The sequence below is a fragment of the Prunus persica genome, chromosome G1 (genome assembly GCF_000346465.2).
Source record: "Prunus persica cultivar Lovell chromosome G1, Prunus_persica_NCBIv2, whole genome shotgun sequence".
NCBI lineage: Eukaryota > Viridiplantae > Streptophyta > Magnoliopsida > Rosales > Rosaceae > Prunus > Prunus persica.
In genome coordinates, this window is record NC_034009.1 from 31795915 (window position 1) to 31813858 (window position 17944).

The 17944-nt window shown below is 38.6% G+C and overlaps 3 protein-coding genes across 3 annotated transcripts; 2 read left to right on the forward strand and 1 right to left on the reverse strand.

Moving 5' to 3' along the window:
* Positions 5527–10628, forward strand: LOC18788999. Its single transcript, XM_020554839.1, has 8 exons — positions 5527–6803; positions 7548–7670; positions 7900–7997; positions 8091–8208; positions 8432–8551; positions 8686–8798; positions 8886–9040; positions 9616–10628. Exons 1-8 carry the CDS (start codon positions 6188–6190, stop codon positions 10346–10348), a joined length of 2076 nt encoding a protein of 691 aa, XP_020410428.1. The 5' UTR covers positions 5527–6187; the 3' UTR covers positions 10349–10628.
* On the forward strand, positions 10812–13949 carry LOC18791527. Its single transcript, XM_007227582.2, has 7 exons — positions 10812–11241; positions 11389–11464; positions 11872–11944; positions 12251–12346; positions 12576–12626; positions 12916–13281; positions 13540–13949. The coding sequence occupies exons 1-7, from the start codon at positions 11031–11033 to the stop codon at positions 13864–13866; spliced, it is 1200 nt and encodes a 399-aa protein (XP_007227644.2). The 5' UTR covers positions 10812–11030; the 3' UTR covers positions 13867–13949.
* LOC18793974 (purple acid phosphatase 8) lies at positions 13932–16265 on the reverse strand. Its single transcript, XM_007222345.2, has 7 exons — positions 15924–16265; positions 15200–15356; positions 15014–15121; positions 14801–14928; positions 14567–14695; positions 14324–14391; positions 13932–14254 (listed from the first exon to the last, which is right to left on the reverse strand). The coding sequence occupies exons 1-7, from the start codon at positions 16128–16130 to the stop codon at positions 14020–14022; spliced, it is 1032 nt and encodes a 343-aa protein (XP_007222407.1). The 5' UTR covers positions 16131–16265; the 3' UTR covers positions 13932–14019.

A 17944-nucleotide genomic window follows, 5' to 3' on the forward strand; every position in this document is an offset into this window, starting at 1 on the left:
TGATTCCAGGAGCTGGATAATTGATTCTGGTGCAACTGATCATATGACGTCTGAACCTGATGATTTTCTGAATACTACACAACCTCGACGAACTTGTATTGCAAATGCCAATGGTGTTACTTATCCTGTGACAGGGGTTGGCACTGTTGCACTCTCATCCTCTCTCACACTGTCTAATACTTTACTTGTTCCATCTTTATCCACTAAATTGTTGTCAGTTAGTCAGCTTACTGAACAATTAAATTGTTGTGTACTCATTTACCCGAGTTTTTGTTTGCTTCAGGATATTCACACTAAGGAGATTCTTGGTCATGGTACTAAGAGAGGGGGGCTATAATATGTCGATGACTTCAATCCCGGCGTGGCTAACAGTGTGACACATCCCTTTGATAGCAAACAAAAGCAAATCTGGTTGTGGCATCGTCGATTGGGACATCCGTCTTTTAGTTATATGAAGCATCTTATACCAGATTTATTCTCAAGTTTCAAAGACTCCGACTTCACATGTGATACTTGTATTTTGGCCAAGAGTCACCGTGTGCCCTACCCGTTGAGTACGAACAAGTATACTACTCCATTTACGTTAATTCACTCTGATGTCTGGGGATCTTCGCCTATCACTGCTCCTTCTAGTGTTCGATGGTTTGTCACATTCATCGATGATTGTATACGGATGACATGACTTCATTTGCTGAAGAATAAAAACGAAGTGTTTTCCTGTTTTCAGTTCTTCCACAAACAGATAAAAACTCAGTTTAATGCTCAAATCCAGATTCTTCGCTCAGACAATGGTGGAGAATTTGTCAATCATGACTTTCAGACTTACTTCCAACAACATGGAATTATCCATGAGACGACTTGTCCTCAGACACAGCAACAAAATGGTGTTGCTGAACGAAAGAATCGACATCTTCTTGAAACCGCCTGAGCACTTCTGATTGGCTCTCATGTTCATCGCCATCACTGGGATGATGCTATTGTCACTACAGTTCACCTGATCAACCGCATGCCTTCTGGTGTATTGACCTTTAAAACTCCCTTACAGGTGCTTGCGCAACACAGACCTTTGCCCTCTGTTTTGGTACTCACACCCGAATATTTGGATGTGTGGCTTTCGTTCATCTCCATAAAAATCAACGTAGCAAACTTGATCCATGTGCGCTTCGTTGTGTTTTTGTGAGTTATGCCACTCATCAGAAAGGTTACCGCTGTTATCACCCTCATACCCAATGAACCTATGTCACTTTAGATGTGACCTTTCTGGAATCTGAGCTATTCTTCCATGACCCATCATCCAATTATGCGCTTCAGGAGGAGATATGAAGTGAAGAGCAGAATTGGAGCAACTTGGAAAACAAAAAAATTCTCCTCTGTACAGAAATGATTGATCATCCCGAGTCTGGAGCACGAGATTACTCTCTGTTGAAAAGCGACCAATCGCCCATTCATAGCGATCAATTGCCTGACCTACCTGATCCATGCGAAGATATTTCTGATCCGAGTCTCACACCTACAGACAATACATAATAACAAGATGAAGACCCCCTTCTAACTCAACAGTACCAACAGACCAATCTCCTGAGAATATCCTTGAGGTAACTACTCCTACTAGACTTGTGCATTTAGATGATAAAACTATTGGATATCAATTACCTTTCAGGCAAAATCGTGTGAAGCTACCAAACCGTTATTCACCTGATATTGGCAAGACATCCAAGTATCCAATTGCAAATCATGTATCCATTGAGAAGCTGTCTGAACCACTCAAGGCTTTTGTGCATCAGTTGTCTGCTATCCATATTCCAACCAAGGTCTCTGAAGCATTGAAAGATCCTAAGTGGGTCCAAGCTATAAAAGAGGAGATGAAAGCTCTTGAGAAAAATCAGACTTGGACATTAGAGACTATACCACGAGGAAAAAAAGACTATCGGATGTAGATGGGTGTTTACTATAAAACATAATGCAGATGGATCTATCGAGAGATACAAGGCAAGACTTGTGGCAAAAGGGTACACACAGACCTATGGTATAGACTATGAAGAAACTTTTGCACTAGTTGCAGAGTTAAACACCGTCAGAGTCTTATTGTCCCTTGCAGCTAATTTGGATTGGCCACTACACCAGTTTGATGTAAAAAATGCTTTTCTACATGGCGAACTCATGGAGGAGGTGTACATGGACATTCCTCCTGGATATAATACTACTCAGACTGGAACAGTTTGCAGGTTACAAAAAGTATTGTATGGATTGAAACAGTCACCACGTGCATGGTTTGGACGGTTCACCATGGCAATGAAGAACAATGGTTTCAAACAGTGCAACTCAGATCATACTCTGTTCTTGAAACATCGAAAAGGGAAGGTAACAACATTAATAATCTATGTTGATGATATGATTATTACTGGGAATGATAAACAGGAAATATCACAGCTACAAGACTATCTGGCTACGGAGTTTAAGATGAAGGATCTAGGTGGACTCAAGTATTTCTTGGGAATTGAGGTGGCTCGATCGCAGCAAGACATATTTCTCTCTCAAAGGAAATATGTCTTGGACTTGTTGACAGACACAGGAATGCTAGATTGTAAACCTGCAGACACTCCTATTATTCAGAATCATCATCTTGGAGAATATCCGGATCAAGTTCCAACTAACAAAGAAAGATACCAAAGGTTAGTGGGAAGATTGATCTATTTGTCACATACTCGACCAGACATTGCTTATGCGGTGAGCGTTGTCAGTCAATTTATGCACTTTCCAAGTGAAGACCACGTGAATGCAGTTCTTCGGATACTTAGATATTTGAAGTCTGCACCTGGAAAAGGACTTATGTTCTCAAAGCATGGTCATCTAAATATTGATGGTTATTCAGATGTAGATTGGGCAGGTAATGTAACAGATAGAAAATCCACATCGGGTTACTTCACATTCGTGGGAAGTAATTTGGTGACATGGAGGAGCAAGAAACAGAATGTAGTAGCTTTATCCAGTGCAGAAGCCGAGTTCAGAGGCATGACTAAAGGGATTTGTGAACTTCTTTGGTTAAGAAAGTTGCTTATTGAACTTGGGTATAAATCTACATCCACAATGAATCTCTTTTGTGACAACAAGGCTGCTATAGCCATTGTACAGAATCCGGTTCAACATGATCGTACTAAACATGTTGAGATGGATCGACACTTCATCAAACAGAAGCTTGAGGCTAAAGTGTTTCAGTTTTCTTTTGTGAAATCTGAGGATCAATTGGCGGATATTTTGACAAAGGCGATTTTCAGTAAAGCATTCCACAATTCACTGGATCGGTTGGGCATTGGCGACATCTATGCATCAACATGAGGGAGAGTGTTGGCGTGACTTGTGGATATTGACTTACTTTCCTTACACACCAAGAATTCCTATTATAATTGTAATTGATTTGCTTTAATTCCTGATTTCCTACTGTACATAGATTTAGAAATTTATTATTTACTTGCCCATTCAGGTTTCGTTGTATTATAAATATGACATCCTACAAGGAGAAGAATACACAGAAAATTCCCACAAACAAATATTCTCCCATAGTTTTCATATTTTAGCATCTCTCTCTCTCTCTCTCTCTCTCTCTCTCTCTCTCTCTCTCTCTCTCTCAACCCAGACCCAAAAATTGAACACCTCACTGTCTCTTCATTTCTCTCTTTGTCTCATCCTTTCACCCCCCCTCAAAACCCTTAATATCTCCACACGGTTTCCCTCTCAACCCTAGTATGAGACCCACTATTCGAAATCACCATATGGGTTGTTGAATTCTTGTTTTCAATCGGTTACAAGGATGCTGATTAAAATTTCAATCTGCAACCAAACAAACCCAAATCGCTAGCTTGCCAAAATCGAAAAGGACGTGCCCATATTCGAAATCACCATATGGGTTGTTGAATTCTTGTTTTCAATCGGTTACAAGGATGCTGATTAAAATTTCAATCTGCAACCAAACAAACCCAAATCGCTAGCTTGCCAAAATCGAAAAGGACGTGCCGAGAGAGAGAGAGAGAGAGAGAGAGAGAGAGAGAGAGAGAGAGAGAGAGAGAGAGAATGGGGATGTGGGGGGGTTGGGCTTGGTCGAATGGGTTTTTTGTTTAAAGATAATTTTAGGTTTTTTTTTAATAGATTAAAATATTATTCTATTTTTTTACTACGAGACATGTTTTCATAGTTTTTTGTTTTCCAATTAATCTACTAGATGCATTCTTGAATCCTGAAAATATAAATTTATCTTACCGTTTTCATTCTTTGAAAATATTTTCAGAAAATGTTAGCAATGACCATAACTATATTTTTCATTTTTTAGAGCACGATTTGCATAATATAGATCTTTTTCACGTGTCCAATGTCCATCTGGATGCCATGTGTGTTGCTGCATACATCATAAATACATGTAGACACCCAAATGAAAATGACATTGCTGATGTTGCAAGTGCAAAGACGCTTTCAGTCAAGCATTACATATTACTATTTGAATCGAGCCAAACTATTATTGTTAGAAGATGATGACAAATTGACAACCATTAATGTCATGTATTTTCTTCTATGTTGACATTTTACTGGTTTTTTTTCTTTGGTAAAGCATTTTACTGCTACTTTGAAATAAGCATTCTAAAAGCAACAAAAGTAAATAAAAAGTAATAATGTTTTGTATGAAAAAAAACACAGTTGGGCTGGGTCAAAAGAAAGAGTAGGGCTGCTTTTACTAGGCCAATTTAGCCAGCCGCCCAAGCGAATCGGGTAAATTTGGTGAAGATTCGAACAAATCTCTTTAGTGTTATTTTGTTAATTTGATTAAGTTTGATCTAACGGTTAAGAGATAAGATTTCATTTAAAGGCCATATATAAAGCCCTTACTATAGAATTCTTGATCATTTTGGTACGCCAATCAAGCAAAGAAAGCTTTAATTTGTGGTATATCTTGAAGTCCAATTAACTTACCACGGTCGTTTTTTATTTTTGTTAATTTTTTTGCTAAGAAGGCTTTAATTTAATTTTTGATACTTACATTTCATAAGTAAATTTAGGTTTGTAAAAAACATAAGAAATGATTTGGTGATGATGATTCAAAATTTGAGATTGTTAGATTTGTAGTAAGCAGAGTGCAAAAATAGAGTTGAGAATAACAACATATGGTGTATACTTACTAGACTAGAATGTTCAGTTAAGGTACCTAAAATAGGAAATGCTAAAATTAGTTTAGGAAGAAATAGTTGTTAACTTGTTACAAAAGTGACGAAACAGAAAATAGACCAAGTGGATTGTGGATTGTGGATTGTGGATTGTGGATTGCGGATTGCGGATTGTGGATTGTGGATTGCGGATTGTGGATTGTGGTTTAGGTAGCTTATACGAAGCAGGAAAAAACGGCTAATTATAAACTCAATCTCAATCCCAGAGGGAGAAGACTCCCGAAAAATTAAATTAAAACTAGTTTCGAAAAACCCTAACACAATGACTCAAATACCCCTACATTCAAGAATATGCTCTCTTGGTCCCTTCCACACTCAGCTTCCTTCCCTCAAGTTTAGAGAGAGAGAAAGAGACAGAGAGAGAGGGTTTCACAGCCACCATTTAAGACCAAATGCGTGCTCAATAAGCCATTCTTCATCTTAGCTCTCAATTCACACGCGCACAATCTACATTTTCCCAAACCCTAGATCTTACTCTTTGAAACCCCACCCCAATCTCTACGCCACTGACTGAGACTCACTCAGCCCCCCCCAACTCTCTTACACGAATGAATACACACGCTGATACACCCTTTTGATCTTACTTTCTGTTTCCACAAACCCCATTTCTAGATCTGACTAATTCATCCCCGCAATTCCTACTGACCCAGCTCGGTTTTTCACCTCTCAGCTAACACAATTCGCCTAAATTCAGTAATTTTGTGGGATCGGTGCGAAGTTTGAACAAAATAAGGGAAACCCATTTCAGGTTTTGCATTGTTCTTCAGAAATTTGCTAACTTTATTATCGTAAATGTGGAAAAATTGAAGAAATTTGTGGTATTTAAACTGATTCCTGCTAGATTAGGGCATTGATTTCGTGGGATCTGCTTGAATTGTGCGGAATTTAGAATATAGACGTTCCTTGATTTATTGGATCTGGGAGTACTGAGGCATGCTTTATATGTGGTAGTAGTGAATTTGGTATAGTGGGTTCTCATGACAATGCCATCGGGAAATGTGGTTTTATCGGACAAAATGCAGTTCCCTAGTGGTGGTGGCGGTGGGGCCGTTGGAGGCGGCGAGATCGCCCAGCACCACCGCCAGTGGTTCCCGGACGAGCGTGATGGATTCATCTCGTGGCTGCGCGGAGAATTCGCAGCTGCAAATGCCATTATAGACTCCCTTTGCCACCATTTGCGTGCAGTTGGGGAGCCAGGCGAGTACGACGTGGTTATCGGATGTATCCAACAGAGGAGGTGCAATTGGAACCCCGTGCTTCATATGCAGCAGTACTTTTCGGTTGCCGAGGTGATTTATGCACTGCAACACGTTGCCTGGAGGAGGCAGCAGAGGTACTATGATCCTGTAAAAGCGGGGGCCAAGGAGTTCAAGAGATCTGGTGTGGGGTTTAACAAGGGCCAACAGAGGGCTGAGGCTTTCAAGGAGGGACATAATTCTACCCTAGAGTCTCATAGTAATGATGGGAATTCTTCAGGGGTTGTGGCTCCAGAAAAATTTGAGCGGGGGAGCGAAGTAGGTGAGGAAGTTGAGCCTGGTGGGGAGGTTGGGAAGTTAAATGATAAGGGTTTAGCGCCCGCTGGAGAGAAAAAAGGTAACTTTTGGGTTTAGGATTGATAATTTGGTGCCCATATAATTGCCTAGTAAATGCTGGTTTTATGGTAATGAAATCAGAAAACCTTAGAGCTGAACCAAAAAACCTAATCTTTTAAAGAAGCATAAGTCATGCTAGGAATTTTCTTGAGGTGTTATTGGCAAAAGGTTAAGAATCTATATTTTAGTAGTTTATAAATTCATAACTTGTGACCTGATAAGGAAAGTGTGGTGAAAATGTTCTGTAAAGACTAAATAAGCCATAAACCATCTCATGAAGTCCGCCTTCACCCAGGGCAATTGTGCCGTCCTAAAAGTTGTAGATAGTAGTAGTCTGTCTCGTAGTCATGTAGTTTTCTGCTTCATTAGCTGACCTACACTCCACCAGTTGTGATTTCACCCTGGAGTTAGCTTTCTTTACCGGGAAGTGAGATTATGCTTGTTACATATTCCATTATTCAAAAGTGAAGTGTATTGTTCAAATTGCATATGAATTTATTTCTCCTTTCGTACACAATGATAACGTAGTAAGGCTCCTTTTCCATTCTCTGATATAAACTCCAAAACTGAGTATAATGACCTCCAATTAACATCAGTACTTCTTACTCCCCTGTTAAGCTCATATATGCATACACATGCAAACTTGTATTATCTTCTGCATTGTATAAATTTGACAATTGTAGAAATGAAGAAGGATACTTTGAAGTAATGCCTTGTTGTTACTTATTTATGATTGCTGTGACAGATGCTCTTACGAAACCTCAAGAAGATAGCAACTTGAGGAGTTTCGGGAATTCCCAGGGTACCATATCTGAAAATTCAGAACCGGAAGTTGTAGAAGTAGATGGTTGCACCCCAAGCTCTAAAGGTTATACACTTTGTCCATTCCAATTCCAATTCATGGGTTGCCATAATATGGGGTGCATTGTTTCTAGTAGGGGACTTGACCGTTCCAATTCATGGGTTGCCATAATATCTCTCTCCCCCTCTCTATCTTGCTGGCTACTATACACCACCTATCATGACATGACAGTTTTGTTTTGTTCTATTCCTGTAACTATTGTATTTAAACTTGGGATTCTGTGATCTTTTTCCAGTGAATGAATCACATTCCATCCAAATTCAGAATCAGAAACAGAACCTTTCCATTGTCCCAAAGACTTTTATTGGCAATGAGATATCTGATGGAAAGACGGTAGTTACTCCATTTGATGCTATCTTTTTTACTTCTAGTTCGTTCAGAATCAGTAGATTTTGATTTGGAAAATTTTAACTTTTTTTTTTTTAGGTTAATGTGGTCGATGGACTGAAATTGTATGAAGATTTTCTTGGTGACACAGAAGTCTCGAAACTTGTTTCTTTGGTAAATGATTTGAGGGCTGCCGGAAAAAGAAGACAATTGCAAGGCAAGTCTACAAATCCATGATGGCATGGTTTTGAAACAAACAAAAGATACAATTGTGTCAATTTCATTCTTACAAATCCATGATGGCATATTTCATAGAAGAGTATTATTTTTACTTCTTTGGAAGCCTTCAAGTTGTCAATACTTGTGATCCGAGAAAGGGTTTTTCCTCTTAAAATTAATAGTTGTCCATAATATCTTTATCTCTTTGTGATGAGAAACAGGTCAGACATATGTGGTCTCAAAGAGGCCCATGAAGGGACATGGAAGAGAAATGATTCAGTTGGGCATCCCTATTGCAGATGCTCCACCTGAAGATGAAATTTCTGCAGGGACCTCCAAAGGCATGTTGCAATTTACTATGATCTTTTGATAAAAGATTTGGAATTTTGTTTTATCTTTTGTCAATGTAGGGAATGGCTACTCACATTTTACTTAAACTCCATCTGTTGAATTTTCTTTTTAATGAAATATGTAGATCGGAAGATAGAACCCATCCCTTCCTTGCTGCAGGATGTTATCGATCGCTTAGTTGGGATGCATGTTATGACTGTGAAGCCAGACTCTTGTATCATTGATGTCTATAATGAGGTTGCTAACGGTTCACAATTTCTTTGTAGGATTGAATAAATGCACAGTGCTCTAAGATATTGTAATTTTTGTGATTATTATTTGTAGGGTGATCATTCACAACCTCACACATGGCCGTCTTGGTTTGGAAGGCCTGTTTGCGCGCTCTACCTGACAGAATGTGACATGACTTTTGGGAGATTATTATTAATGGACCATCCTGGGGATTATAGAGGCTCCCTCAGGCTCTCTCTTACACCTGGGTACCCTTTCTGACTACTCTCAATTGATACCATTTTTTAGAAGTTTTCTTTTTGTTGGTTGCTACTTTTGAGTTCTGATATATAACTATTGTCATCTTTCCAGAATAAAGTAAGCCTGAATACTATTGTTTTAAAAAGATTGGAATCAAGTTAGGGTTACTTACTAGAGAAAATGTTGCACTAAGGTGACCTTGTAACCCTTGTATTTCAGAAGACATCCACTAGAAATCATTACATTAGTCATACTAACTATAACACATTTTTCCTTGCTTTTGGATGCTGCAAGAATATGAGTTGCATAATTCAGGTCAAAACATCGTTATTTCATCATCTCTCTTATCTTATGATGTCTGGTGGGCTCTAATTGGTGCGTCCACTAGTTCAGGAAGAAACCATGGTCATTGCTGTGCTTCTTAAGTAGGAAGCTACAACAGCTGACTTTATTGGTGCTTGCAGGTTTCTTGAAGACAAATGACATTTTCTACTCTTCCAGGCTGCTTAGTTTCATTTGAGATTCAACTGTAATTTATTTGTGCCATATTCCTGACATAAGGTGTTTCACCATGACCCTGCAGATCCATCCTCTTGATGCAAGGGAAATCCGCAGACTTTGCAAAACATGCAATACCTTCCATTCGCAAGCAACGGATACTTGTTACTCTTACAAAGTCACAACCAAAAAAATCCACAACGAGCGATGGTCAACGTTTTCCTGCACCTGCTCCAGCCCAGTCATCTTATTGGGGTCCACCACCCAGTAGATCTCCGAATCACATTCGCCATCCTACTGGTCCCAAGCACTATGCAGCAGTTCCAACTACTGGTGTATTGCCAGCCCCACCAATACGTTCTCAACTTCCACCTCAAAATGGCATCCAGCCATTGTTTGTGCCTGCCCCGGTAGGACCAGCCATACCGTTTGCTGCAGCAGTTCCCATCCCACCTGGTTCGGCTGGATGGCCAGCAGCTCCCAGGCATCCTCCGCCTCGCATCCCTCTACCTGGCACCGGAGTTTTCCTTCCTCCCCCAGGTTCGGGTAACTCATCAGCTCCTCAACAGTTGCCTGGTACTGCAACTGAAATGAGCCCTACTGTTGAGACTCCTTCCCCGAGAGATAAAGACAATGGGTCTGGAAAATCCAATCACAGTACAAGTGCTTCTCCGAAAGGAAAATCGGATGGGAAAGCTCAAAGACAAGACTGCAATGGAAGTGCAGAGGGGACTGGCAGCGGAAGAACAGCCGTTAAGGAAGAAGAACAGCAGACATATGACAAGACGGCAGCAAGCAATCAGGCTGGAGCAGTTTAGGAGAGTGAAAGAGAGAGGTTCTTAAGAAGAAACAGGGTAGGCTGCAAACTGCAATGAGTTGGAAACAAATGTAAAGAGCGGCAAGAGTGAAACCAAAAATCATACTAGCAAGAGGAACAGGCGGAAGAACTTTTTCAGTTCTCTCTGAGAATTGAGATCCCTTGTCCTCTTCTTTTTTCCCCCTTATTATATGAACTCTTAAAGTAGGTGAAAAGCACTCTTAATCTATATTTGGCTCCTTTTCCTATCTAGTTCGGAAATTTTGATGTGTGTGTGGATCTAATTTGATTGCTTGAGATATATAACGCCATGCAGTGCAACAAATTTGTTTCCTCCGATTATGGATTAGCAAAAAAAATGTCATGGAAGATGAAGTACAAAGGTTTTGGGAGTAGAAAACTTTAATCCAATTTGAGTTAAAATTAACTAATGCCAATACCGCTCCTTTCAAAGTTTGCAAATTGCAAATGTTAATCATGAACTTCATCTTTGGACCAAAAGAACAGTTTGCAAATTGCAACCCATAAAATAAAGTTAGTGAAAATAACAAATCACGAGTCTCATAGCACTGATGAACTCAGCACAGCATAAAACTGTGGGTTTATATTTACCCCTTTCCTTTTGATTAATTTCTGTCTAATACAAGTCCCAACTCACGGGTCGGGTCAGTGCAATACAGAAGATGAAAATGGGAGACCCAGAAGAAGCAGCAGAACATGGTCGTCGCCTCATCCTCCACAACTTCCTTTCCTTCCAAGAATGCAAGGAACTGGAGTTTATCCACAAGAGCAATTGTACGGTTGGGTACAGACCCCATGTGTTCTCAACCACTCTTTCGCATCTCATAGCCACCAATTCCGCCCACCTCATCATGCCCTTCGTCCCCATCAGAGGTATTTATAACTGAAACAAACCCTCACCACTGTTAGCTGGTTCACTACCTACCTGCCCTTTTTTTTGTTTTCATTTTTCTTTCTTTCCTTTTGATTATAGTTTTGAATTTGGGTATGTTATATCACATGTGACTGAATAACTGGCAGAGAGGTTGAAGGAGAAGGTAGAGGAATTCTTTGGGTGCCAGTATGAACTCTTTGTTGAATTCACCGGTTTGATCAGGTAGGCACCTCCCTTAACTCTTATTCTTCCTTCTTAGATTTTCAAAGATAAGATAAGAATGTCCTCAGATAGTTAATATTAATAATGGAACAAATTAATTTTGAGGAAAAACTGCCCAGCCTGTTTCTGTTGAAGCATGGAACAGATTTATTTTCCTCGTAACCCTTTGGTAATAAATGTATTTCTAACTCAATTTGTTAGAATAACTGTGCAATATAAATATAACATTGCTCTATAATCGGGAAGAGAGTGAGTATACTTCCTGAATTTTTATTTAGACGTCTTTGGAACTCCATTATGTTTCCAGCGTTGTATTTTGCTACTTGATTCTCTAGAGTGTCTATGGATGCTTTCTCATTTATCTTTTCAACTCTCTTTATCTGATAATACTATTCATCGTCCTTCAGCTGGAGTAGAGGATCGAGCATTGGGTGGCATAGTGATGACAACAGGCCCTATCTTAAGCAGCGTGACTTTGCGGTGTGTATGCTGCTGAAGATATTAATGTTAAAGGGATATATAGTCTTTCCTTGGTCAAGTGCCCTCTGATGATAACTTTCATTGACCTATTTAATTGGAAGTTGGTTGTGATTCTCGTCTTTTAATTATTGATGTCGAGCAATCTTTTGAATGGTTTATTTTGATCTTTTTTCAATTTGGCAGTTGCAAATACCATGGGTTTAATCTCCCCTTGTCCACATGCAACGCTTTTGTTACTGTCGCATTTATTTTTAATGTCTTGTATGGTCTTTCTGCTGATGGTTTTCCTAATTCCTTTTGTAAAAGGCAGTCTGTTATTTGAATAGTTACGGAAATGATTTCAGAGGCGGACTTTTTCACTTCCAGGATGGGGATCCAGCAACTATTGTTCCATCAGGTGGGGTAAGTGACTGAAGCTTATATAAGGGGGTTTTCCAGTTTCTTTAAACAGTACATGCATGGGAATTGAAAATGTGAGTCTCTTAAACAACAAGAGTCTTAAAGTCGTAAGATTAGGAATATACATAATGAGAAAACAACAATGTGATAGAGGTGTATTAATTGCCTTATTGTCCAGTCTATTTCAATGTGTGATTGATTGCCTTACTCATCAAAATATTGTATTTGTCAGGATGTTGTGATATACACAGCTGACAGCCGCAACATTCATTCTGTTGATGAGGTACATTCAACTGTGTGTGTGTGTGTGTGTGTCTGTTTATAGTGGCATAACAGATCATTTCTCCCATTATAAATAAGTGAAAGATTTAAGTTTTCATTTTGGTTGTGCCTTTTTTTGTATATGCTACTGGTACAACTAAATCTCATGGTCTTCCATCCTGTTTGGTGAAAACTGGGGATGTTAATCGTTCTCTTTTGTCTTCTTTTTGGGTCTTTAGATGCAGAGTTGCTGTCTGATATCACTGTATCTAAATTGCATTATTTTCTGATGCTTAAATATCATTTGACAGATTACTGATGGGGAAAGACTCACACTGGCATTATGGTTTAGTCGTGATGCTACCTATGATGAGGATGCTAAACTTATAACCCTTCTGTCAAAGAATTTTTTGCACGATAATGCTCCTGAATTATGCCTGCCTTTTCCAGCATCCAGTAATATGTACTGGTTTTCACCAGACCAAGCTTCTTCTGATCAGCAGTTGGGTTTTGATATATGCTGGGCAAGACTGCATGTTCTTGGATACGATCTACTTTTCCATCAAGACAAGAGCTACTGTTCGAATATCTCTAAGTTACTTATGGAGCCACTGCGATTAACAAGGGGAGATGAGTTGTTTGAGCATGAGTTCATCAACATCTTGCATGCACTTCAGGTATTCAACCGAATGCCCACTCTCATTTGCTGTTCATGTTAAGGAGAAGATGAATGCATGCTCAGTAAATACATTTTCAAACTCAAGCAATCGTGAAATCTCAAATAAACAGAGAATGTTGAATTCTCTTGATGTGAGAATATAGACGTTCTTCTTACCAGCATAGTTTGAGATTTCTCTGTGTAGTACTTCTTAAACTTATAATTTCCTTAAGGTTAAGTCTGTTATTAAACCTGCTTTGCTCATGATATGCCACAGGTTGTACAATTCTACTGTTGGAAAGCTCCTGATTTCAAATCTGCCAAAGTAGAAGAAACTACCACGGTAGTCTTGTCACAATCACAAAGGGAGAGATTAGTTTGCCTCAAATCTTTATTTGCGAAGGATGTTTGTCTAGTAGACTCTGTATTTAGCAACGTGACATTCGTTGGGAGTGCACAACATTCCTTTAATTGGGTTGATTTTAGGATTGCAATCGCAAAGTGGGAAGATTATGTCCGCAAGTTACATAGAGAACTGGTAATGAGCTTACCACACTGGAGAACACAGCAATCTATATTTAATGCATCATTGGATGAAAAGTAGTTTATTTTTTGCCCAATATGACTAGGAAGAATTTATGTTCCAACTATTTGCGTAACATTTTAATGTAAAAGATAATTTGACGATGCCTTGTTATTTATTATTTATGGTAATGAGCTTACAGTAAATAATTAGAATTTAGAATGAATGAGTATTTCAAGCATAGGTGAAAGTTCTGTTCGTGGCTGAGCGAAGGTGTTTGGAGAGGCTCCATTTATGCAGAACATTGCCAAAGACATCGTAGAACGCTATATCGGCAGAGGCCTTGGTCATTTGGATTGACATGAAACCTTGGCCGTCGTAATACAACTTGAGTTCCTCTGGACTCCACCACTTTATATCACCTCTCCATGCCTTAGAGCCACCTCCGCTTGTGAAGAAATTAATTTCACTGCATTCACAACCAAATCAATTGGTGTTTACATACATTAACCCAAGTTTGTTTTTACTTGCTAATTACCTGTGAGTATCAGAGATGTGCTCCAAGCAATGGTCATGTCCATTCACATAAAAATCGATATTATTTGCCTGAAGAAAAGTGGAAACAATTCGTATAATAAATTAAAATATTATTTTACAGTTGCTCAAAAGGAAATCTTTTGTTTTGGTTCTTCTTATATATATATATATATATATATATATATATATATACACACATGATATAGTTGAAATTTATTTATTTATTAGGAACATTCTTACGTACCTTGAGGATTGGGAGAAGTTGGGTTACAAGCTCTTGGGTGACACCATGATGTCCTGCACTTTTAATTGTATGGTGACCCACTACAATTTTCCATTTTGCACTCGAATCTTTTAGTGCTGAATCCACATCCTATATATAAATTTAGATATGCCCCAAATGAAGAAATAAATAAATAAATAAAATTGAGTGGCAATTGGCAAAGATAATAAGAATAAGAATAATATGTAACGTTACCTTCAAGAGATTGGAAAGATAATCCTCCCGAGGAGTGACGCCCCTCCAATCATAGGTATGGTTCTTTGGATTTGTAAAGTAGTCATCCACAAATGGGGTTGTGTCCACAAAGAAAAAGTCAACGATTTCTGCCACCAAAATATATTAATTAGTTTTATTAATGCTGAGCTAGCATTTTGTTGCATTTTACACGAGTAAGTAGGGTTGGCTTACCTGCATTTACAATGAATGATCTTAAGCAAAGCCATCTCTTATCAATTGTTCTGAGGACGGGACTCAGTTGTGCCTCAGCATCACCCCGATAGTCATGGTTGCCCAAGACTGCATTAATCATGTAATTATGCTACCAATTAACGACGTTAATTAACTTAACATGGTGGTGGGGTGCGTGTATTTTACCATTGTACCATTGCTTATTTAGGCCAGGGGCAGTATAGATGTTGGAAAATGACTCATTGAATGCTGGATCATCCACGCCTGTCAAACCATCCTCATAGAAATTATCACCGGTAGAGATGACAAAGTCTATCTCTGCTTTCTCTCCAATTAGACCCATCTGCAAGTCAAATTAAGGATTAAAGTTGCTAATAAAATATCACCATCTGAAAATATCTAGCTACCAGTCAATTTCAAAACAACCAACCAGGACCAGAACCAGAACCAGAACCAGAATTATTGATGATGGGGGATGGTTGCTAATTAAATTTGTACACGACAATTGCTAGACCAAAGTGACAGAGACAAGGACCCTTTTAGATTATGTATCGAATATTTAATAATGGCTCTTGAGAGCATAAAAGAATATACACTCTTTATGTAAATTGGGACCATGCATAATACATTCATCATCATCAAATTATATGGTCCCAGATGGTGAAATTTTGAACTCAGATTGATTACGACCAGAAAAAAGAGGGTGAAATTTTGAACTCGGATTGATTAAGACCAAAAAAAAAAAAAAAGGGTGAAATTTGGTAACCATGGCAGCATGAAATATAGAAATCTAGACATGCAAACATATATATCGTTCATATAATCACAAACATGCAAACATATACACACGTATACAAATTGTCAATTAAGTACAGAGATCATGACTCTGAGAAAAATGATATGTAGAAACCTGGAGAGCAACTTGAGATTGGTTGTAGAGTCCACGTCTTCCCCAATCTCCAACAACCAAGAAGCTAAGAGATCCATCTGCTTTTGGTGGGTGCTCAAAACGTTGAAGCTCAGCTACAGAACCAACCAAACAAAGTGACAGGCATGCTGCTCTCAACCCAAAGAAGAAAAATATGGTTTTGGAATCACGAGTAGAAAAAGAAGCCATGTTTGAGTTTTTAGCAGAAAATATGAGAGAACTGACTCTGGTGGATAGCGTTGTGCTTGTGATGTGATGTGAGCCTATATATATAGATATAGTGAGTAGCTCCCCATTAATATTTATAAATAAACTCTCATTTTATTTCTACTAGAATTTAATTTGCATGAAATATTAACCTCATTAATTGCATATGATGACCTGGCCTCTCTCTCTTTTTTTCTTCTCCTCCCTTTCAAAAGCCGGTGATAAAATATCTTTTTGGAAGAAACAAATATGGTGGCATTCAGAAAACTTACACCTTTTTTCCTGGCCCCTTTGTCTCTATCAATTTATCTCCACGTCATTCTCACTCACCTTACTTTTTTAGAAAGAAACAATTAAGTATGAAATTAATCCCTAAGATTGATTACTTGGGGACACCACCAAACATCAAATCTTCCGCATCCTGTTTTCCGTCCGTGTTAAGCATAAACTAAAATTAAATTATGGTAAACTCTTTGCCTTCAATTGCTAAATAATTCGTTGCTTTTTCAGTTGTTCTAGTTTGTAACAAGAAGAGAGTGACTTTCCGCAAATAAAATGAATTAGCGGAGACAGAAAGACAAGAAAACTAGTTTCCATTAATTACATACGTATAGCCCTGGCAATGGCATTTATGTTAGAGAAAATGGATCTGTGTATGAGATTTTGTGAGAAGAGAGAAGAGAATTTAAGAAAACTTGAAGAAATCCAAAATTGCTCTGCTATACGTGTAGCAGAGAGAACATTCTCATTAGCTTAGATTTTTTTGTACTACAACTCACTCTTAGTGTGAGGAGAAATAACTGTTATGCACAGTACCAGCTGGATGCATTTCATCAAAGCAATCTCAGCCATTCACTATCTAACCAATCAAGCTATGACACCTGGACTAAGTATAAAGAAATACAAATAAGCAGAAAACAAAAACTCTTAATCCTGAAATCAACTCAAGCACTTATAATTCAACACTCCCCTTTAAGTCTTGAGGTGATTTCACTCCAAGCATGCCTTTGAGATAATTGAATCTGTCTTTGGCTAGTGGTTCGGTAAAAATGTCAGCCAATTGTTCATTTGTAGGACAATATTCCAGATTGATTACTCCTTCTTGCAATGCATCCTTGATGAAGTGATACCTCCTGTCAATATGCTTTGTCTTCTGGTGGAATACAGGGTTTTTAGTGATTGCAATTGCTGAGATATTATCACAATGCAATGGAGTAGCTTCAGTTTGAAGCTTTCCAAAATCCTCTAGTACAAATCGAAGCCAAATAGCTTGACTAGTAGCCTCAGCTGCACTGATGTACTCAGCTTCAGCAGTAGACAATGCAACACAGTTCTGTTTCACTGAGGCCCAATAAAATACTCCACTTCCAAAACTAAAAGCATACCCTGATGTGCTCTTGCAATCACCAACAGATCCTCCCCAATCACTATCATAGTAGCCAATTAGAATTGATCTTTTGCCTTTCACATATTCAAGACCATAGTCCAGATTTCCTTTGATGTATCTCAAAACTCTTTTAGCTGTTCCATAGTGTCTATTTGTAGGGCAGTGCATGAATCTCGCTAGCAAACTTGAGGCATACATAATGTCTGGTCTTGTAGCAGTTAAGTACAGCAAGCTACCAACAATGCTTCTGTATTGTTCTTCATTTGCAGCTCCACTCCCATCATCCTTAGCTAGTTTCTCAGTGGCAACAAGGGGTGTTGTCACAGATTTGCACTCAGTCAAACCAAACTTGCTCAACAAGGTGCTAGCATATTTCTTTTGATGTAGAAATATACTAGACTCAGTCTGA

What these genes read in the sequence shown, in the direction of transcription:
- LOC18788999 (XM_020554839.1), top strand. Translation starts at nt 6,188, where the DNA reads ATGACAATGCCATCGGGAAATGTGGTTTTATCGGACAAAATGCAGTTC. An exon ending in GCCCGCTGGAGAGAAAAAAG is followed by an intron (nt 6,804 to 7,547) that starts GTAACTTTTGGG and finishes TTGCTGTGACAG; the next exon opens with ATGCTCTTACGAAACCTCAA. An exon ending in AAAAAGAAGACAATTGCAAG is followed by an intron (nt 8,209 to 8,431) that starts GCAAGTCTACAA and finishes GATGAGAAACAG; the next exon opens with GTCAGACATATGTGGTCTCA.
- LOC18791527 (XM_007227582.2), top strand. Translation starts at nt 11,031, where the DNA reads ATGAAAATGGGAGACCCAGAAGAAGCAGCAGAACATGGTCGTCGCCTC. An exon ending in GCCCTTCGTCCCCATCAGAG is followed by an intron (nt 11,242 to 11,388) that starts GTATTTATAACT and finishes AATAACTGGCAG; the next exon opens with AGAGGTTGAAGGAGAAGGTA. An exon ending in ACATCTTGCATGCACTTCAG is followed by an intron (nt 13,282 to 13,539) that starts GTATTCAACCGA and finishes GATATGCCACAG; the next exon opens with GTTGTACAATTCTACTGTTG.
- LOC18793974 (XM_007222345.2), bottom strand. Translation starts at nt 16,130, where the DNA reads ATGGCTTCTTTTTCTACTCGTGATTCCAAAACCATATTTTTCTTCTTT. An exon ending in AAATAAGCAATGGTACAATG is followed by an intron (nt 15,122 to 15,199) that starts GTAAAATACACG and finishes TGATTAATGCAG; the next exon opens with TCTTGGGCAACCATGACTAT. An exon ending in CACATCTCTGATACTCACAG is followed by an intron (nt 14,255 to 14,323) that starts GTAATTAGCAAG and finishes TTGTGAATGCAG; the next exon opens with TGAAATTAATTTCTTCACAA.